At 45.9% G+C, this 27080-nt stretch overlaps 1 protein-coding gene across 1 annotated transcript in view; it reads right to left on the bottom strand.

Annotated features, from left to right (window-relative positions):
• The window catches only part of RYR2 (ryanodine receptor 2), a 3481211-nt gene that overhangs the window by 504799 nt on the left and 2949332 nt on the right, over window positions 1-27080 (bottom strand). Inside the window, exons 86-87 of the mRNA XM_086925791.1 lie at window positions 13731-13859; window positions 5440-5544 (exon numbers count right to left, since the gene is read on the bottom strand). Coding sequence (XP_086781917.1) covers window positions 5440-5544; window positions 13731-13859 — 234 coding nt within the window. The remainder of the gene's footprint in view (window positions 1-5439; window positions 5545-13730; window positions 13860-27080) is intronic.

Raw genomic sequence — 27080 nt, forward strand, 5'->3', positions numbered from 1 at the left:
AGCTAGTAATCCTAGCCCAGTGAAAATAAAACAAACTCCTGAGGGATCCCCTTAAAATTAGCTAGGGACCTCCCACAGATGGACACTGTTGGGCACACTCAAACCTTGGGCCTAAAAACCCCAAACCTGACCTGTCCCTCCAGTAAGCCAAACAGAGGGACTCAGCCTCCAGCTTTAGGTAGCCAGAGGTTGACCCTGAGAGCTCACAGCAACTCAGTCCTGGAAAGAAAGGCACATATGGTGGATAGTGATTGGAGGAAGTTGAGCCCAACATTAGTGGAGTCTCACTTCAGTACTTCATCCCAGCACCAGCCTTTTACTTTGCCAAAACACACCACAGGTAGAGATTCCCTATGGTGGAGACCCTCAGATACCCTTAGGGTGAGGGATTGCTTAGTGGACCATGATACAGGGGGTAACCATGCCGGTGCATGTACCACCTCATATGGCCACTCAGGCAATATAGGCTTACCTGGTCAAGGATAGCCTTATCTCCTTTCGTTTGGGGGGGGGGGGGGGGGGGGTTATGTAGGAAGGTGGATATCTGACTATGGTTACCCCCAACTTTTTGCCTGGTGTTTTGCTGGTTTTTCGACTTAGTTGACCTGGGACCCTGCTATTCAGGGCCCCAGGCCTACCGCTCTCTCTGTAAAATGGGTTCCATGTTCCTTAGGTACATATCTAAATGGATACTGAGTCACCTTATCAGTCCCTGTACAGTGTACCTTAGGTACCCAGGGCATAGGTGTTCCCAGGGCCTACCAGGGGCTGCAGCATGTATTATGCCACCCCTGGCTGGCCATCTAAATCTGACACAACTGGCTGCACGACAGCTGGGGCAAGGTGGTGTAATCACTCTTTGCTTTAGATATAGTATTCCTATATCTAAACCTAAAATGGACACATGTATTCCTATCAGTCACTCCTATGGCAGGCCTTAACAATCCTGGAGGCAGAGTGCTTGGAATTATGTGAGATGGTGCTCTGGCATGAGCTGAGCCTGTTTGCAGCTTGCGGAACCAATTCCTAATAGCTGTTCCATGATAACGCGTACCATATACTCTTAAGTGCATTATAATCCTCGCGGTTATTTGCGATCTTTGGTATCGCTTTATCAAAACATGTCTAGTAAGGTGGCATACGAATTGGAATACTAACCCCTCGCCAATTCTAGCGACGGGGTTAGCATTCCACCCTTCTAGAGGGACACGACATGTATGTAACTGTGAACCCCGGTTAAAGTTAACTCGAGCCTCAGCATCACAAAATGGATGCTGCCACCACAGACACAAGTCTGACCTCCTGCTGCTGGGAGTCCTTCCAGCGAGGAGAGCTTGGACAAAGGGTTTCCTGTCAGGGGCAGTGCTAGCACCATCCCAGACAGGGTTTTGTGTATCCCAGGTAGGCAGGGCTGAGGAGGAAGGTGACTGCAAGTGGCACCCCGGTGCTCACTGTGCATCTGCCGGTTTGAACCAGTTCCAGGGGCACACCAGCCCCTGAGCTGGGGAAAGTCCAGACAAGGGAGAGGGGTGTAACCACCCCCCTCCTGGTCCCACCCATGGGCAGGACCTAGTTGCATGCCAGCCCCTTTCTTTAGTATAAAGGTAGGAGCGGGCCCCCTTCCCAAATTGGATAATTCTGAATCTTGATGACTTTCCACGAAAGAACTCTTGAACCTTTCTGAAGACTCTCCCTTGTGGCTAAGGTGTAGCCACCCTGCACCAGCGGGCACCATCTAAGCGCATGCGGTTTGCTGCACGCCCATCCTCCGGATCAAGACTGCCCAGCTCGACGAGACCCGGATTCCCTGGCACCTCTGACCTCTACCTACATCATCAGCCCAGATGAGATTCGTGGGTGTGACGAGACCTGAAGGGACCGGCCATCTTCAAGACTGCACGACGCTTATCCGGCATGACCGCCGAGGGATCCTCGAGTGAGTGCTTTGGGGTTTGAGAAGCCCTAACCCTGAGCAGCTCCAGCACCGTAGTCCAGCCCCCAGCATCCACGAGATCTGCGTGGGGCCCTTCTGCTCTTTGCTGCTCACTGCGTTGTCCGGCTACTTGCCTGCTGGCTTGTGGCCCTCCTGACGACGAACCACAACACTTCCATCGCTGGTCTGGTTGCTCCAGACTGGCCCTTGCTCCCTTCCAAGAGAGGAGCACCCCGGACCCTCCTGGTCCACTCCAGACGCCATCTTGAGTCCACCGCGTGGGCTTGCCTTTGCCAAGGTTTGTTGCCCCAATCCTGGGTCCTTATCACACAACAAGGGTCCAGAGCAAATTTACAAATAGAAATAAATGCAGTATAGAACACAATGGTAACCATACAAAAAATCCGGTCCAGCCAGACCAGGGATTTATTTCGATAAAGAGATAAAATTCGATACAGGTAGGTAATTTGAAAGTGAGGCACACTCCTGTGCCGTACTTGTGAAAGGGAAAGTAATAGAAGAGATGGAAGGGGGGAAAAGAATAGAGTATACAGGCAAAGGAAAAGAGCAACCTGGACACTCGTTATATCAATGAGATAGTGTTCTCCAGCATAGACTATACATAGCAATACATATTAGTTACATGTATGTCTATTTATACAAGTTGACGGCGTTTCGATCCATTGCTCAATTTAGCGTATCATCAGCAGGACTAAAATAGTTTGTATTTTGCCTGGTTAAATTCAATGCGGCTGTGGAAAGAGTGGAAAACAGGAAAATAAAGGGCAAGGTCTTGCAGACACTATCAGCATTATTACATTTTGCATTTTCGGAAGCGCAGTGCACCAGTTGAAAATAAAACAGGCACGGAGTGCGGCAGTGAGCACACGTTGTGGCTGTGAGGGGGCATTAGCATTGTAAATGGACAGGTTTGGCATGTGCCTGATGTGCACCACCTTAGAGATCAGTGGTGTCATTTGGAGAAGTGTAATGGCCCTATTGGAGAAAGGCAAGCGCGGGGTGTGACAGTGAACAGACGTAGTGGCTGTGACGGAGCATTGTGAATGGGCAGGCATGGCATGCGCCTGATGTGAACCGCCTCAGATATCAGTGATATCCTAACGTCTTTAAGGTGACCAAAACAGTAAGGATGGGTTGCAATTTCGAGTCTTTTGTGCCATGTGATTAACATGCAGAAGGGATATTTGACCGATAACTGAGAAGTTGCCATAAAACCCGGCACAGCGACGAGTTGCAACTGGCAAGTTTTAAAGTATTGGGGAGCGTGTGAGTTTCATGCCGATGTGGTTGATTGAAAGCTAGAGCACATTCAAAACGGCGGATGCGGCTAGCATGCATAAGGAAATGTTATTCAGCAGTGGTGCGGGCTTACCTCAGTCGCGAGGGTACTGTTTATATAATTTACATACGGCGTCCAGCATCGCCTACAGCAGACACCTTCGTGGGACAGCTCGCACCTCCATCCTGGTCGCCGACAACGCCTCCTGGTCCGAGAGACTGCAGAGCCCAGCGTCGCCCACTCACCTGGTTGAGGTGACTTCATCCGGTGCCATCCTGGTGCCCACCTAATCACTGGCTAGTGATTAAGAACTGAGTCCCCTCTGCTTTCAGGTCGTCTCCATCTTCGATCCAGGCTTGGATCACTCCGGACATCATCACTGGTCGCCTGCCAGCAACTTCTTCTTTCAGGCTCCATAGACTGTAACGAGGATTCCCGACGTCTTTTGAACCCTATGCAGCCGCAGCCCCTGGGCTCCAACGTAGGTTCACTATCTAAGTGTCCAGATCCTTTTTCGTTTTTAGCCTATCTAGTCGGATTCGTCCGATAACACTAACTTTACGAAATCTAGCATCCATAGACTTTGTCCCGCATCCCGCGTGAGAGTGCACACTCTGCACCCGATCCCCCTAGGCCTCCTGCTCCTAACCTGAAGGTTCAGTAGTGTAGTCCTAGCGATCCTAAAGCCTCTGGATCTTGTTACTTACCTGCTAGTATTTCGCATTCCACTTTTGTAGTATATGGTTTTTCGTGCCCCTCGGGCATTTGTGTAAATTGTGCAACTTAAAGTATTTTCTTAAGAGTTTTGTTGTGTGCTTAGCTCCCTGACTCATAAAGAGATCAGGGTAGACTTGTTATAAATAAATATCCTTTTATTTTCATAACAACTTGTGTGGTGTCCTTTCACTTGGTGTTCAAGGGGTATATGTGATGGTATAACAGCTGGCTTAACGCGCCCTCTAGAGTTTAGCCTAAAGACTGCTCTTGTCCATGCTACTAGGATAGCTGGTCTATACGGTTGACTTACAACCAATCATCAATAAGGGTCGTTTGGAATGATACACAGTGATCACTAGAATAGTGAGCACTACATATCAGGCCAACTTCTCACAGCAGGCCACTCCAGACAGGTTGTTAACCAGGGAAGACTTTACCTACCCCTGAGCCCTCCTGTGCTTTGGGGTTGTGGTGGGGGTCCATCTCTGGCACAGAACGCAGGTAATCAAGAATGGCACACATCTGTGTCTTGCTTGCTTGGGTTCAGGTCTCTTGTCAGCTGCCTCTCAGCCAGCATAAGCAGCACCTAGAGGACAGAAAGTTGCATGGCTACACCTTCCTCTTACCACTCACACTCCTCTTGGGTCCCCAAATCCTAATCTCATGGTCACTACCTTCAGAGACATGAAGTAAGGCAATATTGATTCCTGATCTCTCAGGTCCCTTAGTACATATCGTAGTTCATTGCCTAAGATGCAAAATGAACGTTAGCATGGACAAACAAAAGCCCTAGTTTGAGCGACCACCCTCTCCAGTTAGAATGGCTATAAAACTTCATTCTCCTCCTCATGGACAATCCTTACACCACAGAAGTGATGCTCTAGTCACAGCTCACACAGTGACATCACAAGAACCCCATCCACAGAGGCTTCTGAAATACTTTTCTAGACCCTCAGGAACTATCTTCTTACCCCCACGGTCCCTCCCAAATAAGGGACTCTTCAGTATGCCCACCTCCCCCATGTGCAAGTTTCCAGGCACAACCTAGAAATGTTTTGTTAATTTCAAACACCTATGTGAGGTGAAACACGTGTGGGTGCTGCTTTCCCTCTATAATATTTCCAGGTATTGGGCCTCATGTAGCTATTGAGCCTCATGTTTACAATTCTTAGTTTTAATTTGAAAGCCTAGGCGCAATGTAATGTGGATGAAAAAACTGATATATGAGAATTATAGCAGGACAACCAAATACTAGCAAACTGGTATCCTAATATCCTGCTGCTAAGTAAAAACCCCTACTTTCCTCTTTCCAAAAAGCCTATTAAAAAGAGAATTATTAAAATAAACAATTTTTACATGAAATGTCTTGCTATTAAAATGTCATTCATCCAAGATGACCACAAAAAACATGAATGGTAGGCTCACACCTGTTCAAATAGTTCCCATTTTTTAGTTTATCAAGTTTCTGTGTGACATGCTGCTTTCATACCTGAGACAGTTTCATCTGCATGTGGGCAAAGACATGAAGGAACCCAACCACTGCATCCCACAGTCTGCTATGTGCCAGGCTCTGTTGATTACCAGTACATGGCCCCTGCAGTAGAAATAAGCAAGAAACTGAAAGTTCCAGCACAAACAAAAATTCATATGTACATATTAAAGTTTTGCCATAAAGTTTTGCTGTACATTAAACACACATAAAATATTATTTTTGCAGTAAGATTTGTAATAGTCAAAGTAATCCTGCTATTAATACCAAATCACTGTGAAGATTACCAAAGACATTTAAAAGCATATGTTGACTGTTTCTTTTTCTGTGGGTTATTTTAGAGGAATCCCTTGCCTTTTTCGAATATCTGCTAATTGCTTATTTATTATTGCATAGCACCGGAGATTAGAGTCAAAGGGGAAATTCTGTAATATAAATTAAAAGGATAAGGATCCTAATTCAAAATATTATTTCAAAGGTCAGAACATGAATGCCAGAGTGAGGGGGTTTCTTTTAACATATTGAAGAAAGACTATTGGCTGCCAGAGGCAGAGAGGGAAAGACATCAGGATCTAAAAGACATGCTAAACATTTTGCAGCTCTTCAACAAACAATTGTGTGCAAAGTAGAGCAGCAGGAGTGTGTACTTTACTCCAGATGTTATAATCTAAACTGCAATACGGTGACCTGTAAATTTGTCCAGTGTTCATAAGTACATGCCTTGGCTCTACTTAAAAGTCTATGGGGCCTGAATTTTCCATTCGCAAAAAGTGGTCGCAAATTGTATACCGATATTTTCTGCATGAAAATTGCGAGAAAGTATTTATGTTTGCCCTGATCTTCCCCATGTTTTAACTGATACTGGTGGTATATGAATCTGACTGTGCCTGTGCTGTGCTAACCATGTCCAGGGCCAGTGCTCTCATTAAAAAGGTATATGGTAATTAAGTATAATTACAATTGGCAATAACAGACCCCTGTAAGTCCCTAGTTTATAACAGAGCAAAGAGGTTTCAAACTACCTATATGTCTCCAGTATATAATAGGGCAGGGAGGTTTAGAGGGCCCCTAGATATCCTGCACTGGAGTGTGCACTACTGTGTTGCCTGCTGCCATTTTTAAAGTCAGCCCTGCTTTGCAGACTGTCTTTAAAAGTAAATGATATGCTAATTTGACTTTGGAATTAAAGGTAGGCGAGGCTGGTAGATCGTAGCTGGCGGCTGGGAGTGTAGAAGGTCAGTCGGTCGTTGAGGTACTTGGGGCCCAGGTCGTGGAGAGCCTTGTGTGCTTGGGTGAGGAGCCTGAACGTGATCCTCTTATTGATGGGGAGCCAGTGCAGGTCCCTCAGGTGGCCGGAGATGTGGCTGCGTCGGGGGATGTTCAGGATGAGTCGGGCGGAGGCGTTCTGGATGCGTTGGAGTCTCCCCTGTAGCTTGGCTGTGGTTCCGGCGTAGAGGGAGTTTCCGTAGTCCAGTCGGTTGGTGATGAGTGCCTGGGTGACTGTCTTCATGGTTTCGGTCGGGATCCATCGGAAGATCTTGCGGAGCATGCTTAGGGTGTTGAAGCATGATGAGGAGATGGCGTTGACTTGTCTGGTCATCGAGAGGGAAGAGTCCAGGATGAAGCCCAGGTTGCGTGCGTGGTCTGTTGGTTTGGGAGCAGTGCCCAGGGCGGGAGGTCACCAGGAGTCATCCCAGGCGGAGGGCGATGGTCCCAGGATGAGGACTTCTGTCTTGTCCGAGTTCAGTTTCAGGCGGCTGTTCTTCATCCACTCGGCGACGTCCTTCATCCCTTCGTGTAGGCTGGTTCTGGCGGTGTCTGGGTCCCTGGTGAGGGAGAGGATCAGCTGGGTGTCGTCGGCGTAGGAGATGATGTTGAGGTTGTGTTGGCGTGCGATGGCTGCAAGTGGTTTCATGTAGACGTTGAAGAGGGTGGGGCTGAGTGATGATCCTTGTGGTACGCCAAAGATGACTTTGGTGGCCTCGGATCGAAACGGGGGGAGGCAAACTCTCTGTGTTCTTCCGGCGAGGAACGAGATGATCCACTCCAGTGCCTTCTCTTGGATGCCGATGTTGCTGAGGCGTTGGACTAGGGTGCGGTGGCAGACCGTGTTGAACGCTGCGGAGAGATCCAGGAGGATGAGTGCCGCTGTTTCCCCGTTGTCGAGCAGGGCTCGGATGTCATCGGTGGCTGCGATCAGTGCGGTCTCGGTGCTGTGGTTGGCTCTGAAACCGGATTGCGAGGGGTCGAGGGATCCGTTCGTCTCGAGGAAGGAGGTCAGCTGTCTGTTGACGATCTTCTCGATGACTTTCGCAGGAAAAGGGAGGAGTGAGATGAGGCGGAAGTTCTTGAGGTCGGTGGGGTCCACTGTTGGTTTCTTCAGTAGGGCGCTGAGCTCGGCATGCTTCCAGCTCTCCAGTAAGGTGGCGGTGTTGAAGGAGGTGTTGATGATGTTCCGGAGTTGGGGTGCAATGGTGGAGTCGGCCTTGTTGAAGACGTGGTGCAGGCAGGGGTCGGTCGGAGATCCGGAGTGGATGGTGTTCATCGTGCGGGCTGTGTCTTCAGTGGTCACCGTGGTCCAGGTGCGGAGGGTGGCGGTGGGGGGCGTTGGTTTGACGGTTGGGTGCGTGGATGGTGCGCCAAAGCTGTTGTGGATGTCGGCGATCTTGCGGTGGAAGAATGAGGCGAGAGAGTCGCAGAGATCTTGTGAAGGAGTGATGTCGTTGTTGCCGGTGCAGGGGTTGGAGAACTCCTTGACGATGCTGAAGAGTTCCTTGCTGTCGTGGGCATTGTTGTCCAGTCGTTCCTTCAGTGATTTCTTCTTGGTGGTGCGGATGTGCTGGTGGTGCTTGCGGGTGGCTTGTTTGAGGGTGGTCATGTTGTCTGTGGTCTGGTCGAGGAGCCAGGCTTTCTTGAGGGTGCGGCAGTTCTTCTTGGAGTCCTTGAGTTCGCTGGTGAACCAGGAAGCCTTCTTGCTTCTGGGTCTGCTGGGAGGGTTCTTCAGTGGTGCGAGGTCGTCGGCGCAGGCGGTCAGCCACTGCGTGAAGTTGCTGGCTGCTTCGTTGGGGTCCTTTGTGCTGGTGGGTGGGCTCTGGCTAAGGGAGGTGGTGAGCTGGTCGGCGGTGATCTTGCTCCAGCTCCTGTGAGGAACCTGTTGCGGGTGGTGGTGGGTCGGGGTTCTTCTGAAGCTGAAGTGGACGCAGCTGTGGTCGGTCCAGTGGAGTCCGGTGGCGTGGCTGAAGGTGATGTGCTTGCTGGAAGAGAAGACGGGTGGCCGGCGTAGTGGGTGGGGGTGTTGACCAGTTGCTTGAGTCCGAGGTTGGCGAGGTTTTCTAGCAGGGCGGCGATGTTGCGGTCCTTGTTGTTCTCCAGGTGGAAGTTGAGGTCCCCTTGGAGGATGTAGTCGGTGGAGTGGAGGGCGTGCAGGCTAATGAAGTCCGTGATGTCTTCGCTGAATTGGGTGCGTGGTCCCGGGGGTCTGTAGACGAGGGTGCCTCTGAGGGTTGTCTTTGGGTCAGTGTGTATCTGGAAGTGGAGGTGCTCCACGGAGGCGAAGGTGTCGTTGGAATCGGTCGAGATGCGGATGGTGCTCTTGTGGACGATGGCGATGCCTCCTCCGGTCTGGTTGATGCGGTCACTCCTGATGATCTTGTACCCGTCCGGGATGGCGATGGCGATGTCGGGGGCTGAGGAGGCGTTCATCCATGTTTCCGTGAGGAAGGCGATGTCTGGTGATGTTGTGTCGAGGAGGTTCCAGAGTTCCACGGCGTGTCTGTGGACGGAGCGGGTGTTGAGCAGGATACACTTGAGGTGGTTGCTGCTGGTGTCTGGCCTGGCGGGTGTGGTGCAGGTTCGGAGGCAGGTGAACTTGCAGGTTTTGCAGGTGAAGGGTCCGTGAATGCATTTCGGGGTGGCCCGGCAGCAGGCGGGGTTCCGGTCAGCATTGAGTGCGTTGAGGGCGGCGGCGGCGTAGGTCTGTCGGGTCGTCTTGCATCGGCGAGGACCAGGGGTCCTGGCGCTGGGCGCGGTCCAGGCGCGGACAGGCGCAGACGGGCTTACCTTTGGCGCGCCTTCGGCGCACAATCGGCGCGCCCGCTGCGCGTCAACACTGCGCGTGGGCGTCATAAGAAGGTATCCGGGAGGGCGGGTCAGCTGGGTGGCGGGAGCGGGGCGGCGAATGGGCTGTCGGGGGGCGGGGCCGCAGGGAGGCAGCGGCGGGAAAAAGACTGTGGCAAGCGGGCGGCTCAGCGGCGCCTGGGTCGCTCGTGACAGGCTGAACAGGAGGCAGGCAGCGGCAACAGCGGTGACGCGTGGGGGGTGACCTCCACTGAAGCAGGCGTCCAGTGCACTTGTAAGGATTTTGCCAGGTGCATTGTAGTAATTGTAGTCCCAAAATTCCAAGGACCATCTCAGAGCTTCTAGACCCATAAACTTGTGTTTTGGACACTTTACACCCTCAAGAGGAACTTCAGGAAGAAGTTCCAGAAATTTGAAGAAGATTTGAGCAATTTTTGGAAAAAGATTCATAAGTGAACCGATCAAACGTTCAGAGTCAAGTCAACTACGTCCAAAGGCGACCTGGCCTAGATTTCTGGTTCGTCCTGCTGAAAGCTCCGGAGCTCATGATAACAAAGTTTATTTAGACAATAGTCTATAAACCATACATAGACAATGGATTACACATAGTGATAAAAGATCTTTAAAACTACAATTCATTTTACACATTTACAACACTTGTAAAACCATAGCATAAAATTGGGAAACACTGTACTTTTTAATCTCTCTCGCCCTCCTTTGCTACCTCCATTACATATTCTCTAGTTGCTTTCAGAAATTTCCCCAATGCAATTGTAATATCCAAGAAAGACATTTCTGTAAGGAGGTCAATGGCATCTGCACGGGAGGTCACCTGATATTTTAAAAAAATTGGACGTAAAAAGGTTTTCCGAATTGCTAAAATCCATGTACAATCAAACAATATATGTAAAATATCATTTCTTACTCCTAGACCACATTTACAGGTTCCGTCCGGGTGGATCAGGGCCATTCTTATTTTTCTTTCAATCTTCCATGGGTTTAGGCCCACCCGAGCCTTTAAGATTTCGTGTCTTAGCCATCTATTGGGCAGTAAATCCAAATATGGGAACCGGACCTCCTTTTCCCATTCATTCCTTACCCAATTCACTGATTTTTTAACCTCAGATAATCCATGTCTTGTGATCTTGAAAATTCAAGCCCTTTGTCTCTAAGCATTTTTTTAGTGCAGTCTATATTCCACAATGGTGGAGAGAGGCTCAATTTCAAGCGCGCAGCTACCGTCTGGAGAGTTTTCTTCACATCTCGCGCCCAGCGTAAGCTGCTCGCTTGAATTTCCTCTCTACACCAAATCGATACCTTCTCTTCACCACCAGACTCCTGTCGGTTTCAAAATCTTATTAAGGACGTTTGAGTCTTTACATCCCATGATGTCAATCCCACCTCCATTCTGATAGATTGGATCATGGAGCTATTTGGTAAGGCCAACAACATTTTTAAAATTTTACCTTCTTCCCGATCCCACCCTCTTTTACCACTCAGGTAAAGCACCTCTGCACCATAAAGCACTTGTGGGGGGATCATCACTTCAAATGCCTTTAAAAGCGGTCTGTGTGACATGTCACCGGAGCTCATGACTTCCAGGAGTTGATCAGGGGCTCCTGCTGAACTAAGCTGGCAAACCCACTGCAAATCTGGCCTTATGAAGTGCCTTGCTCGTTGTCGAGAGAAAATCTTCCAGAAAAGTTTCTACGTTTGAAGGTACCATTTTGACCTCACGATTAGTGTGTCCTACTAGGGCTCCATCGCGGACAGCCTTAAACTTTGACTGTGTTCTGGTCAAGCATGGCCAGCTGTCCCAAGTTGGTGCTATACATTTTTAAGCAGTGGAAAGTATTTAATCTTTAAAAAATTCTATCTCCAGTTCCCTATATTGGATATTTGTTGTTTCAATGTCATAAGATACAAATATCTCCTATTTTTATACATTTGTGTGGGATTTTTATTGTGTGTTGTGTTTTACTTATTTGATGTATTGGTGTTTTAAAATGCTTTACATACCTATCTCCCGAGTAAAGCCTGCCTGCTCGGTGCCAGCTACCAAGGGTTGAGCCAGGGGATAATGTATTGAGATGTTAAGTGGAACTTATATTGCATTGGTGGCCTTATTGTTAGAGGTAGGTGCATACTTACCTCTCCTAACAATCCACCTACAACCAAACAAAACGTTACAAACCGACCTATTGACAAATAGGTCGGTTGACTAAATTCAAAATCAAAGTGTTTTTTGATTCAATGCAACCCACTACGATTGATTAGAGTCACAGACATGGTGGCCTGCTGGGGTCAGCAGACCACCATACCTAAGACTGCTCTTAATTGACACAATCCTTTCTTTTAAATGCAGCCTGTTTTCCTAGAAGGAAAATAGGACACTTTTAAGAAATAAAAAAGAAAAGCTTGAACAAACATTACTTTAGGAGTTGACTGTGGTCCAAAAAAGTTTTTGTCAACATTCTCAAATGGGGTGCCCCCCCCTAGGTACCCCATTTGTGAATAGCTTACCATCAATTTTGAATTGATTGTAAAATATTAATGTTTTGCAGCAGGATTTTGGTCCCAAAACATTAATACATTTCTTAATAAATCTCTATTTGGAAGGGGCACTTAAAACGTTCCTTCCAAAAAGTGATTCCTTGACGTTTAATTAACCCATTTAGTGATTCAGAAAACCTTTTCTGAATTGTTAATTAGGTTTCATATACAAAGTATACTAGTGGCCACAAATCCTCAGATTTACTGAATCTGAGGGTTTGCGAAAACACTTTCTACATTAGGTGCTATGGGAGGAAACATACCATTCCTGCACCAGGTTTATGGATGTTAACTAGTTTTTCTTCATCAGATAATATCAAAAAAGATTCAGGCAGGCAGAATGCCACATGCAAAATGGGAATTGGAAACAACCATATGCTATGGTGCTATCATTTGTTTCAGTACTCTTGAAACAGTCTTTTTGATTGGGTGGACACCATCTTGGAATAACCTTCTATTTGTCCAAACGATAAAGTCAATGTAGTAAATAAAGGCCTAATCAGCTCTCTCTACGTGCAAAGCTTTGTATCTTAAACAGTGTAGGCATTGTTTTATAAAAAGACATATTAAAGCGAGTACTAAGGGAGAGGAATTTGATTGCCTTTTCTGGTACTTTGTTGTTGAAGGTAAAAGCAAAGGGAGAAAGTAAATTTGCTATACAGTGTTTTGATGTTTTTGCAGAGTTCAAAGCAATTTGAAACATTGTTTGTTACTAAGCTAAACATCTTCTTCATTGCATGTTCGCCTTAAGGGTTTACCTTTTTCACAAGTGAGACGAGTTGAGTACTAGTAAATCTTTTATGTTGCTGAAAAAATGTATGCGTATGTCATTATATATACATGTTATAATACTTGAATATTAATGTATTTATGTTCACAATGCAACAAATACCATATGAAATGTGTTTTTTCTGCGAGGCATTTAAATTCAAAATTAACATATGATTGGATTTTACGTGTTTGTAAAAAGTTACTGACTGAGAACCAAATACGTGCAGATCTGGAAATGTGTGCCTTTTGAGGTGTGATTTACACTCTCTAAGGAGGATCACAGTTCATCCTGTAGAAATGGACCACACTGTCACGTCTAGGTGTGCTGAGTAATTTACATTGAAATCTTAGGTGGTCTGATTAAAAATCACAATTAAATTAAAGCCATTTAACAAAGTGCTTTTAAGGGAACAGGTTAAAACTCTAAATGCTAGATTTAATTTCTCAGTATAGGTGATCGTGTACTTAAAAAAAAAAAAGTATTTGAGAAAAATTATTTAACTATTTAAAGTAAAGTTAAAGGATGGAAACTGTAGTGTTGTAGCAAAACACACAAACCAAGAAGTGTATATCTATGTCTTTCACATACATGTTATTAGGCGCACCCCACACCTGAATGTTTTAACCCTAAAACACTACGATAGAAATTAGCAATAGGGTACTAATATGTTTTCTAAATCATAATTTAAGTCAGCAAAACATTACCCCTTCCTGACAGCCTTTGATGACTACAGCAAACCAGGGTGTTTAACGATTCATTAGTTTCTTGCTTCGAAAAGGAAGCCCAGCGATTGAACAGCATGTGGGCTCGGCCAGTAGAAAACATTTATCCTCTTCCAAGCACTTGTTATATAATCTGACAGTGTGCATATGTTTCCAGTATACAATACCTGAATGTACTCGGTGAGCGTATTGAAGACCTGCTTCGCCACTTTGATTGCTTTTGAAAAATTGCGCTGTCCTTGTTCATCAATGACATCCTTCCCAGAGTAATACCAGTAGAAATCACTAATGGATTCCTGTAAAATTGTATCAATATTTTTAAATTAATGTAATACATTTTACTTGTTTCCCAAACATGTTTCTCTTCATCATCTCATAATATTTTTAGATGCACAAGCCAAGGGACGTGTAGAAAGAAATCTTATTACAAAAAAAATGTGGTCCACCATCCCATTACTATTGAACCTGAAACATGTATGGTCGCCTTTGATAATTTCCTAAGAAACAAACGTGTTGCCCCAACCAAGAAGAAAAAACCTGAAACCTAGATAACTGAGAACCTATGAAACTGCCAAAGACCACCACTAAAAAACACATTTTAGCGGTAGACCTGATTAAAGCTTCATCTATATTCACCATGTAATTTATTGTGCTGCTGCTACCTAATACTGTACATATCTTTTTTATCTTAATGCCATATCTAATCAGACCTACCTCCTACGCTCTTATTGCCTCCTTTGTACACTAAATGCAGGGACTCAATTCACAATATTTCTTCAATATTCCTGAATTACAATTAATACTCTTGAAATCCCTCCAGTAAAACATGTTATTTTGCTCCCGCCGAACAAGTTACTTACCTTCGGTAACGCTTTTTCTGGTAGATACTATATCTGCCTGTGGATTCCTCACTGTGGCCACCGATGGAGGTAGATGGAAAGGCTTCCCTTGCGACAGGTTGCCTTCCACGCTCCACCAAGACAGATCCGCTGCAGTTTCTCCGGAGATCTTCACCGACTCCCCGAGATCTCCGTTGTGCTGATACCACTGCCTGCGGAGACACCACTGGAGTGCCCTCATGTGCCAGCGTGCATGGATGACCAACAGAATGCAAGAAGCCATCAGACCGAGCAGGCAAAGGACCTTCAGGACTGGAACGACCGCTCCATTGTAAAATAAAGGAATCATTTCCTGAATGTCGCGAATCCTTTGAGGAGGAGGGAATGCACGGCAAACAGTAGTGTCCAGTACGGCACCTATGAACAGGTTGAGCTGGGAGGGCACCAGGTGAGACTTGGGTACATTTATCGAAAAACCCAACCTGAACAACAACTGAGTTATCTCTTGCAGATGATCGAGCACCTTCTCTGACGACTCCGCTTTGATCAGCCAGTCGTCCAAATAAGGGAATACCGGTATCCCCGACCTCCTGAGATGAGCTGCCACCACCGCCATCACCTTGGTCCTCGAGGGCATTCTTCTGTGCCGTCGGATTCCGAAGTGAGGAGGGACGGTCACTTTGCGCGCTCTGTCCTTCAGGATTTCCTGGTTTAGAAGAGTGGACACCCTCCTCCGGGAGTGTGGACTGCTGTGGGACTCTATTCACAAGGTGAGGAATCCACACGGCAGATGTATCTATCAGAAGAACAAGTTACTTACCTTCGGTAACGCTTTTTCTGGTAGATACTATATCTGCCTGTGGATTCCTCACTGACCCACCCGCCTCCCCGTTGTCCACTCTTCTATGCCAGAGTTATTGTACTGTAATGTATATTTATTTTGATGTCAAGGAAATGTTTCAATTGCTTTCCTGCATTTGCATTTTGAGGAGGTGATTTCTGACACTCAGGCGGCAGCCCGCCAGGTTATTCAAAGTGGTCTGGACACTGCCGATTCTGTGGCTCGTGTTATGGGCACTGCTGTCGCCACTAGGAGGTCAGCCTGGTTGAAGTCATCGGACTTTTCGGCTGATGTTCAGGCGACTTTGCTTGATCTTCCTTTTGATGGTTCAGGTCTCTTTGGGAAGAAGGCGGATGTAGCTCTTGAGAGATTCAAGGATTGCAGAGCAACGGCTAAGTCTTTGGGTCTCCAGATCAGAGGCACTTCTTCCAACAGAAGGTTCAGGGGCTTTGGTCGCTCCTTTCGGAATTTCCGGCAAGGCCAACAGCAGCAGCAGCAACAGCAGCAGCAGCAAAATTCAGTGTACAGATCCTACAGGGGAAAGCAAAGAGCGCGTCCTCGTGGACGTCAGCCCTCCTCTTCCTCCACCTCTTCCAACCCCCCTGCCGCAGAAAAGCAGCCCTAGATCCGCTATTCAGGATCATGTGGGTCCAGTTGGGGGTCGGCTTACCCATTTTCTACAGGACTGGGAATCGGTTACGACAGATCTTTGGGTTCTCTATCTTGTAGAAAATGGGTATGCCCTTCCCTTTCGGGAATTCCCCCCTGTTTACCCTCCTTGTCAAGGTTTTTGCACCGAGGAACATCTGTCTCTTCTGCAGGAGGAGGTTCTAACTCTGTTACGAAAGGGTGCGATAGAGGTGGTCCCAGAGCAGGAAAGGGGTCAGGGATGCTACTCCCGGTATTTCCTGATCCCCAAAAAGGATGGCAGGCTTCGTCCAATCTTGGATCTCAGGATCTTGAATCTCTATCTGAAGCAGGAGAAATTCAAGATGCTCACCCTTGTTCAGGTTCTTCAAGCGTTGATGGAAGGAGACTGGATGGTGTCGCTCGACTTGCAGGACGCGTATTTCCACATACCCATCCTGAAGTCGCACAGGAAGTATCTCCGTTTCACGGTTGGGTCGCAGCACTACCAGTTTGCGGTCCTTCCGTTTGGTCTTACTACTGCGCCTCGAGTCTTGGTGAGGACGATCAGAAGCAGGCGACGCTGGAATCGGCGTCGACGAGTTCGGCGGAGCCGGGAACTGCCAATGGGGCATCGGAGCCGGCATGTAAGGTATAAACGGAGCCGGAGGATAGGAGTGAGGAACTCCCAGGCTGAATGCCAAAGGACCCATGGGACCCGAAGGTGCACCAGAGGGGTACCACGCCTTTGAGAAGACGCCATACATAGCGTTAAGAAATGCAGAAGGGTCCTGGCCTGGAGCAGGAAAGGGCGGCTGAGAACCATCAGGCCGGCCCTGAGGAGGGATCGGATTCGGCTCATCAACAGGCGCAGAATCCACAACCTCCCTAGTCTCTTCCTCTTCACGGGCCGGAGACGGATTCGGAACCGGAGAAGTATTCGGAGCCAGAGTGGGAGACCGCCCATGCGACTCAGAAGGTGAGGCCTCACCTTCATGCTCAGAGACTTCGAGAGTAACCACCTTCGAACGTACCTTCTTCGGTGACCTCGACCTCGAGCCCGACTCCTTTCCAGACCGACGTCGGGACTCATGTCTCCTCTTCTTGTGCTTCTTCTTCGACTTTGAAACATGATCCGACGCCGACTTCGAAGACGACCTCTCTCGAGAAGCAGATCTCGACTTCGCCCTGGACTTCGACCTCGCCCTTCGAGAACGAGACCTCGACGACTTCTCCTTTCCAGCTTTCACCTTAGCAACCAGAAGTTTGGCTTCTCTCTCCCTCAGGGCCTTCGGATTCATCTTCCGACATGAAGAACAATCCTCCACATCATGGTCGGAACTTAAACACCAGATGCAGTCTTCATGGGGGTCGGTAATGGACATCATTTTACCGCACTCCCTGCAGGGCTTGAAGCCGGTCTTCTTGGATGACATCTTCGAAGAAACAGGATACAGAGAAGCAGAAATATGCAACAAAATGGCAACAATGTACCAGTAGGCTACAGAGATTCCCAATAATCGTTAGCGTCGACGACGCGGAAAAAAGGGAACTGATGTCATCACGCCGGCGTGGGCCTATTATAGGCGTCGGTGACGCCAGCGGAGTTGCGAGCGGAGCCGTGTCTCTGTGACGTCCTATCCACGTCGGCGCGAGGCTACGAAAAGAATTTCCGAATGTTGCTGACGCAAGGGGGATATTCACAAGGTGAGGAATCCACACGGCAGATGTATCTATCAGAATCCTGCTTTATCATATGATATATATCATTATTCCAGCTGCTACCACTGCCTGAATGCCCTACCCCTTTCGATTAGCAAACAAACCCATTGGCTTGCTTTCAAAATGTATTTTAAGGGTCCTCTATCACAAGATGACTTTGATTAATTTTTCTGAACTGGGATAACCTCTTTGCTACAAAATAGTTAGATAATAGGCTTCTATTGCTCCTAGTTAACTGATGGTTTATATTTCCGGAGCTTGTGAGTATGTAACTGCTAGTTTCATGTATACAACCTTTTACCTCAACCTATTTGCTATACATGCGAACAATAAATGATTAGTTTTGTCTCCTTAAAATCAATTAAAATTATATAGCAAAAGAAAAAAGAATGGCACCGTCCAGATTTTGTATGACGTGTACTCAGCAGACACATTAACAGGAAGTGATCAATCATCTCTACACTGCCTAAGCTTCCCCCGCCTTGCCCAGTACAAAGAGTAGGAGGGAGGCACTTGCATTTATTTCTTGGGATAGACTGTTGTCAGTTAAACACCACTCATTCTGAAATCAGTATGCAACTCGAGGACTGGCCTTTTGCAGGAAACAATTAAATATTGATCCAGGTCAATGCTGAACATGTTTGCAAAACATGCTGCCATTGTAACTAATCTCTACTCTTTGAACACTACTGTTCTATTTTCAGTTTGTATTATAGTCATTGCATTTTGTGTCAACACACCCTGAAAGTAGTAGGAGCCATCGCCGAAAATTGGTAAAGTGTCTGGAGAGCTTATATTGTCCTTTGTGTTGATTTTGAACTTTGTGTTTGTGTTTCATGTCCTCATCATTTTCCTTTATGTTTATTATGTACTTAATCCCCTAGGGATTGGTCTACAAGAGGACAAAGGAAAGTAAAAATTGCTGTAGGTGTTACTCGGAGTTTGTAATGCCAAGCAATGACTGGAGAACACTGAAGAAATTGAGCAGGTTCCCATAAAAGGAATTCTAAATTGTAATAAACATCAACAACAGCAGATGGTTCCTAGTTAGTCCAACCATAAGCAGAGCATAGTGCCCTTCAAGGGTTTTTGCTTGACATATTTCATTGAAGCAGAATAATTAACAAGATTTGACAAAGCCAAAAGGTCTCCCCATTGCCATTCTAGCCTTTGCCTAAGCTCATGTCCCCGAGATGGCCATTCTGCATGAACGTGTGAGAATAATTCAAGCATAATACCCATAATTTCCTAAAAGTGACTACTGTGCTCACTGTGCCAACAAAACCAAGCTGCAGCCTACAGAAAATGCCTAAATAGGCCAAACTTTGTCTTGTGTTCTTGTTCAGAGGGTACCTGACCTCATCATTAGGTCTAAACTGCTCCTATAGCGCCAGGATCAAGGCTAATTCTTTATCGCTGATTCTTGTCTGAGGTGGCATGGTGGGCAGCAAAATGGTCTGAAGTGTGGCCCGAGTAGTTATCAGTGTCAGAGATAAATTCAAGTGTTCCACTGATCACTTTTTAATTTTGCTCAGTGCTGTACAAATTTGTTAGCTATCTTGGAATGGCTTGTTTTTTGTTTTAAGTCAAATTATTCAGAGAAGACATTCTCCTACACGTGCATGTACAAGATGGCCATCATAGAGTGTTTTTTAATTTTTTCACTAATGATTCAAAGATAGCAGCAGTATATAAGGGAGGTGGGGGTGCTAGCAAGCATCTGGTGGGTTCAAAACTGTAAGGAAAGTGGGGCAACAGAAGGGTAGAAGAGCAGGGAAAGACACACAAATGAAGAGAAATAGTTTCTCATGTAACGCGTCCTTGCACTTCAATGCAAGGATATAACCTCAGCAGTGGAACAATGCAACTTTTCCAATCATTCATTCATTTAAATTCTTTATTTCGGCTAAAATGCCATAAAAGACAGTGCATACATTACATTGCATTTCATTAAAAGTTATTAAAACATGTTATCACTAGGATACAAAAACACAATACATAAGAAGTACAATACAAGTCGGAGGATAAATTGAGCGGAGACATACATTCATAGAACATAGGGTGGACCATCATGTCAATCCCAAGCAATCAGTTCAGTTACAATTGTAGCCCTATTTTTTTCCTTTGATAAAAGATGGAAAGTAAAAATCTACTGACACTAAATATTATGTTCTGAGAAGTATTTGTTGTTAGGATTCTCAGAGCCTGTGAGCATGACCTCAAGCCTAAAAGTAGGCATATTGGTTTAATCCACTTCTTTCTAGCCTGTAGATAAAAGGGACAGAAAAATAGAATATGCTGTTCATTTTCGGTCTGGTTGAGGTCACACATGGGGCAAATTTCATCCAATACTGGGGATTCTGAACCACGGTTCCTAGCCCAACGTGCCAACGTGGTTTTAATTAATAAGTTCCCATACCGAAATTTTAAAAATAAAGTTTTGGCAAGTGGCGGCTCTATCTCGTCCATAAAAATCTCATAGAGCGGTTCATCCTTAAAGTTTAGGAATTTTGCAACCAAGGTACCATTGGTCATAATATTTACAGTCCTACTTAGCATGAAACTCCAAAAGGCCCTTTTTTGGATTATTTTGGGGTTAGCGGGTAACTGCTCTGGATTCTCCCAAAAATGCTGCAATCCTATATTGTTCAACCATGTCTTGATATGTCTTAGCCATGGGGTATTGCTCTGGCTATCCAGAATCATAATCTCCTTCAACCCGTCTCGGTAATCTTGAAGTTCGGGCACATGCCATAGTCTCACCCACAGCATTAGAGGTCTGATCAACACATGGTAATCTGTCCTTTTGAAGTTTAGGTCAAGCTCCAGGGGAACTAGTGGGGTACCTCTAGGGACCCTTACAAGGCTACGCATAAAATTATTGTCTAAAACACTAAAAGTCTCCCTGGACCCAGTACCCCAAATTTCAGCACCATAGAGGACAGATGCTTGGACCTTAAATTTAAATAATTCCATCACTGGGGACACCGCTTTACTTGTGCTCATACTATGCTCCCTAAGAATTGGTTTTACATTCTGGGCATAGATTAATTTACTTTTATCAATTTGGGCTTTCCAAGTAAATTTTGAATCCATAGTCACCCCTAGGTAGGAGAAATGAGGCACTGATTCCAACTTGATTCCATTTAATGTTAAACAGCCCTTATCCGGTTTAATTGGATTTAGGGCCATACATTTGGTCTTCTTGCCATTGATCTCCAACCCCTTTTGGCTACAGTATTCATTAAAAGTATTCAATAAAGTCTGTAAGCCATTTTTTGTTTGGGATATCAGAATCGTATCGTCAGCAAATAGCAAAGATGTCACCTTTTCGCCATTCAGTTTGGGAGAGTCATTTTTACATCTTCCTAAAAAGGAGGGGATGTCGTTTACAAAAAGGGAAAATAACGTCGGGGCCAGGACACAACCCTGACGTACTCCGCGTTCGATGGGTATTTTATGAGTTAATTCACCATTGGGACCCCATCTAACTCTCACAAAGTTCCCTTCATGTAACTCTTTGATCTGAACGACAAGATTATTTGGCATACCTGCTGCACTCAGGGTTTTCCATAAGAGATTACGAGGCACCAAATCAAAAGCCGCCCTTAGATCTACAAAGGCAACATAAAGATGGCACCTCTTAATCACTACGTACTTCCAGTAGAGGCAGCAGAATCTAAAGATTTGGTCTATTGTGCTGACCTTCGGTCTAAAACCGGCTTGGAATTTAGTTAAAAAATCATTTTCATCTAGCCAATTACTCACGCGTAATAAAATGTGTCGTGAGTAAATTTTCTGTAAAATGTCCATTAGACTTATTGGCCGATAATTACATGGGTCCATCCGATCTCCTTTTTTAAAAACTAAAACAATTTCCGCTCCCTTCCAACTTTCAGGAAATTCTAATGTGCGTGAAAATGTATTGCACAGATAGTTAATATAAGGTGCCCAAACTCCTAGATCATGCTTGTATAGGTCCCCCGGGATTTTGTCCAAACCTGGAGCTTTCCCGGATTTAATTTGTGATATTGCTAGCTCTGTTTCCCCTAAAGTAAAATCCAGATGGTTTACTCGGGGTTCTAATTTTTCTGCACCTGTATTCATGTGTGGGTCCTCGTATTTCTTATATAGGTTCGTAAAATGTGTGACCCAAGTTTGCTCATCCAAAAAGACGTCTTTAGTTACCCTACCTGCATGGTTCCCATTTGCGACCAGCCTCCAGAAGGCCACATTGTCACGTGACCTGGCGGCTAGCAACAAATCAGCCCATTTATCTTCCTCCCATGCTATCTTTGAGGCTCTCTGGACAGATTTGTACTTACTCCTAGCTCTTTTTACATCTGTTGGTGATTTAGTCTTTATTGCCATTAGCAATTCCCTCTTTGACTCTTTACAGGATCTGTCATACCATGGCTTGCTATGGGACAGATTCTGGGTATTCTGCTGTTTTTTTTTTGGCATCTTAGTAACTAGTAACCTTAGGTCTGCAAAGAATTTTTGATGAGTTTGGAGAAATGAAATTTTACTTTCATCATCGCCTATTGCAGCTAAGTAAGGGCCAAAAGTACCTGCCAAAAGTGAGTATATTTCACTTAGAATGTCACTATGATCCAGAATGAATGGCCATTCTAGTGATCTTCTATTATTACTGATATGGATCTCAGAATTACCAGCATCACTTTCCTCGAGTGTAAGGTGTTGGACCGTGTCGTTGAACAGATAAGCGTCCAACGTCAAGTTTAAGGGATAGTGATCACTTTCAAACCGTTCCATTACTTCAAGGTCCAAAAGATGAGGCCAGAGGGGGACAGAAGCAATCACAAAATCTAAGTTGTTTTTATAGTTGTTCCTGGTGAATGTTGGTTTCCTAGAGCTGTCGGAGGGTAATCGTCCGTTACAGGCCCTAAGTGAGTGAACCGTACATAGATTAGTCAATTGCAAGCCCAATGTTGTACATTTGACCGGTTTTACATTCTCCAGGATAGGGATTTTGTTTGCTTGATCTTCCTCATCAAAAATTTCACTAAGACCCAAAACTGGCTCGAAATTGCAATTTAGGTCACCAGCCAAAATAACAAAATCCTCCCTGGGATCTAGTCTACTCAGAAGACAATCTAGATTAGCAATGGTCGGTGATTCTCTTGAGGAGGGTAAAGGCCTGTTATAAACATTTATAAAAAATAAGTTCTTCCCATTGTAAGCTGTGATCTTTAAAGCTAATATGTCTGCAGAGTTAGTGGGTATCTCCTCAATGTCTACCCTTAAATTAATTTTCACCCATATCAAAAGTCCCCCTGACGGCCTACCACATCTAGAGGGTATCGCACCATTCCCATAGGTCTTGTAACCCACCCTATGAGGCGTCTCCACTGCCCAAGTTTCCTGAAAAAGGCAGAGGTCAAAGGATTCTATGTAGTTTGCCCACTCTGGGTCCCTTAGATGTTTATCAACGCCAGCTATATTCCAACAGATCATTTTAGTCGGGATTTCGGTAATAACTGGTCTCTCAATAGCAACCCTAAGCATCTCCTCATGCACAGATTGAGTCGCCAAGGGCATTCCCTCTAAATGTGAATTGGTAAGCGGGAAGGTTGTCTGCAAAACCTGCTCCTCTAGATTTTTTACATCATGGGATACAATAGCATTATCATAGACAATTTTACCCACACAAGGGGACACAGTATTGGCCAGTACATCATTCACATCATCAACAAATGGTACAGCATTGGCCATTGCATTCGAACTGTTAGTACTCATATCACCAGAACCCGATGTATCTAGCCCCACGCACCCCCACACCTCATGGCATCAGTCACAATCATCTAAACCGCTGAAGATATCATACCTATTAAAGGTTTCTAGCGGTGTAAAGGGTTTAAGGTTGTCCATCCTGCCTTTCATGGTATTGTGTGTCTTGGCCGATACATAATTCCATCCCAACGGGTCTGGTGCTCTCACAGGGCATGGGATGTAATGCATATTATTTACATTCTGTAAGAGGGGGGGATATGAAGCATAATAATTGCTCCCGACGTTCTGTACCATGGGATGATTGTTTGGTTGAGTTACGGGTATGTGCTGTAATGGTTGGTACTGCGGCGGATGGTGCTGTGATGGAAACACCACTGACCTCGGGTAAAAGTAAGTCAGTGGTTTGGGGATGATTATATTTTTTGCACTACCTGTCTGCCAATTCAAAATGAATTGGACAGCATTTGGGTCCCTGAAGTTCACCACCACCACGTCACCATCAATATCTTTGGGTCTGCCCCCCAGCCAATGTAGGCGACGTACATGGACAATTTCGCCATTAACGTGATTTGCGATTGGCCTATATAAGCTAAGCCAATGCATAATCTTATTTTTTAGTTGGGCAAAACCCTCCCTTTTATTTGGTCCAAGCACAGGCACCCCTGTTAAGACTACCACAAAGGGTACTGCCTCAGGTGGGAGCTCCGGCAGAGGAGTCCGTCTAGCTTTCCCCCAAGCATGTCTATTTTCCCCCACCTCACTTGTTGGTTTAGCCAGAGGTGGATTGGGTGTGTTACCAGTGTTTGTATTTAAAACATTAGAAGATAATTGAACAGAGTTTTTTTGGTGGGGAGGTTTGGGGGGTGGGTGAGTTTGTGCAGTCGCCATCAACGTGTTCCCCATAGATTTAGAGGTAGATGCAATTGACGGGGGAATAACGATATGACTAGGGGTAGTTTTAGGTGGTTGAGCTGGGGCTGGTATATTTAATGCATTGACTGGAGTTGCATTGGTTACATTATTCGAACCGGTGTTAGTTAAAACATCCTTATTCCCCAGTGCGCGCTCAATTTTACACAACCTACATTCCACCTCCATCAACCTCTCCAATATACTTGCAGAGTACGATTTAATCAAGCTCTCTATATCTGATAATGACACAGAATCCTTGCTCACAGTAGGTGCATTAACAACCTCACTCGTGTCCATAGAGTCCTCGTTGCCCTCATTGGCTGCCGGGGTAATTGGCAAGATGGAGGGAGTTAATGATGTAATGCCCCCCTCACTTCCTATATGCTGAGTGCATGGATCTTTAGCAACATTGCACATTTTTTTGCCAAAATCACGACAGCTCAATTTTGGTTGAAGGGGATCTCCCCTTTTCCGCTGTTTTTTGCTTGGTGGTGGACCATAAGTTTTTTGAAGGGGAGTCAGTTTTTTTGCCTTAGTATGAGGTATTTTCGCTATAGGCAAGACTTCCCCTTTTGATGTACTTTGGTTATTAGCATGTGGAGATGGCCCATTCACATCTGGCGTAGATAAAGAGTTTTGTGTAAGGACAACTACGTTAGCTTCCAAGGGCTGGCTATCCAGCAAGATTGAAGACTCATTTACTGTTAGGTCAATGTCAGTGACATTAGAGCCAGTGGCGGCACAAGGGGGCAACGGAGTTAACCCATTTTTTATGCTTTCCATGGAGCGACGACGATCCGCCCGCCGCTCCGCCAGGGCCAACTCCCTTGCGATATCAGGGGATGATATTGAGAAATAATTGTCCAAAGTACCATTTAACATCACTCCCTGTTTATCAGGTACAGGCTGGTCCAAGTCAAGCGAAGACATTTGTGGAAACCAAGTACAAAAACAAAGCAATCGTAAATGATGCAGGGAAATGGCAGAGCAAACAGTACCTGTAGGGCCAAGATTAATGCCCAGTCCAGTCTCCTCGGTTCTCGGAGGGTCTTAGAGGGTCCGCCCTTAGTCCGGGCTTTGTCACGGGCTGAGTCCCGCACACGCGTCCCGCTCACGCGCAGCTCCTCTTCCTATTATACTGGAGGATTGCCAAAGGGGAGTGGTTACGGGAAGAGGCGGCAGGTGTGCCTGATGGTGCTTGCACTGCCTGGTGGGCCTCGCAGTCCCGTTTGCTAACCTCCTTTCCGCGGCGTCTCCTCCCTCAGCACAGTCCGTGGGCAGGTCACACGATTTACAAGGCAGCTTCCATTCAGCAAAGATCACGGACTTCACACGCCTTAGCGAGCGGCACCTGCGGAGCGGGGGCCGCGAGGCGTTAAGAAGGTAGCGCCCAGAGGGGAGGGGTTACGGGAAGAGGCGGCAGGTGTGCCTGATGGTGCTTGCACTGCCTGGTGGGCCTCGCAGTCCCGTTTGCTAACCTCCTTTCCGCGATGTCTCCTCCCTCAGCACAGTCCGTGGGCAGGTCACACGATTTACAAGGCAGCTTCCATTCAGCAAAGATCACGGACTTCACACGCCTTAGCGAGCGGCACCCACGGAGCGGGGGCCGCGAGGCGTTAAGAAGGTAGCGCCCAGAGGGGAGGGGTTACGGGAAGAGGCGGCAGGTGTGCCTGATGGTGCTTGCACTGCCTGGTGGGCCTCGCAGTCCCGTTTGCTAACCTCCTTTCCGCGGCGTCTCCTCCCTCAGCACAGTCCGTGGGCAGGTCACACGATTTACAAGGCAGCTTCCATTCAGCAAAGATCACGGACTTCACACGCCTTAGCGAGCGGCACCCAATCAAAACAGAGTGATATTTAAATGATACTTGGGTGGGACAAACACAAGGAAGGTGGGAATGGAACACGAGCAGGGAACTGAGATAGACAAGAAGGACAATGAGCCATGGGCAAGGCCTGAATACTAAGCCCACTTTAAGGTTATTTTACACACAATAGCTTTGTTTGCCAAAAGACAACTGAAAGTATCTGTAAATGAGACCTAAAATAGACAGGTCATTCAGTTCCTTCGGCCACGAATATGCTCAGCTAACATAATTAGTAAATCTGATACCCATAAAGTCAAAAAACAAATATCTGCCTACTTAAAACCCTTTAACAAAACGTTACAGGGGTTGATCAATTACTAGTTAACCATTGTCCTTGCAATACTTAGATATATTTACTAGAGAAATAATTCCACACTACTAGAAATAGTTGTTGCTTCATAAATGGCAGCAAGCCATGCAGGATCATTTGTCAGTAAATATTTAGCATTAGGCTCCGCAAAATCAGTATTGGTTTAGTATTGGTTTAGTAACTATCTCCACAACTAGTCAATCTTGAAGTTCATTACAGAGTGATTGCTTTGGAAACATGCTGTATCATGCTATAGTAGCACTGTAATGCCCCTTTACAAATCCATATGTATTCTTGTTATGTAATGGAATTGTATCAAATTCACTCAATCTTAACTAACACAACAGATTCTATTATTGCTCATTTGTTGTTGTTAAGAGTCATTTGCATAGTGTTCATCTCCAAAGTCTTTTGTATACAATTATGATTACAACACCATCTGTGCCCATTTTACTGACCTCAGAAGGGTGAGGGTCTGGTTTAACACTTGCTACTAATTGAATATAACTGTTTATTAATTTAATATAGCTATTAAACTTGGGATATTCATTGAACAACAAAGGAAAATGTTTGTCAACAAACTGCGATTATTTCTGCCAGACAGAACAAAAGGATAACTATTTTGATTAAAAACAAACATGCTCAAG

The sequence above is a fragment of the Lissotriton vulgaris genome, chromosome 6, assembly GCF_964263255.1.
Source record: "Lissotriton vulgaris chromosome 6, aLisVul1.2, whole genome shotgun sequence".
Taxonomy (NCBI): domain Eukaryota; kingdom Metazoa; phylum Chordata; class Amphibia; order Caudata; family Salamandridae; genus Lissotriton; species Lissotriton vulgaris.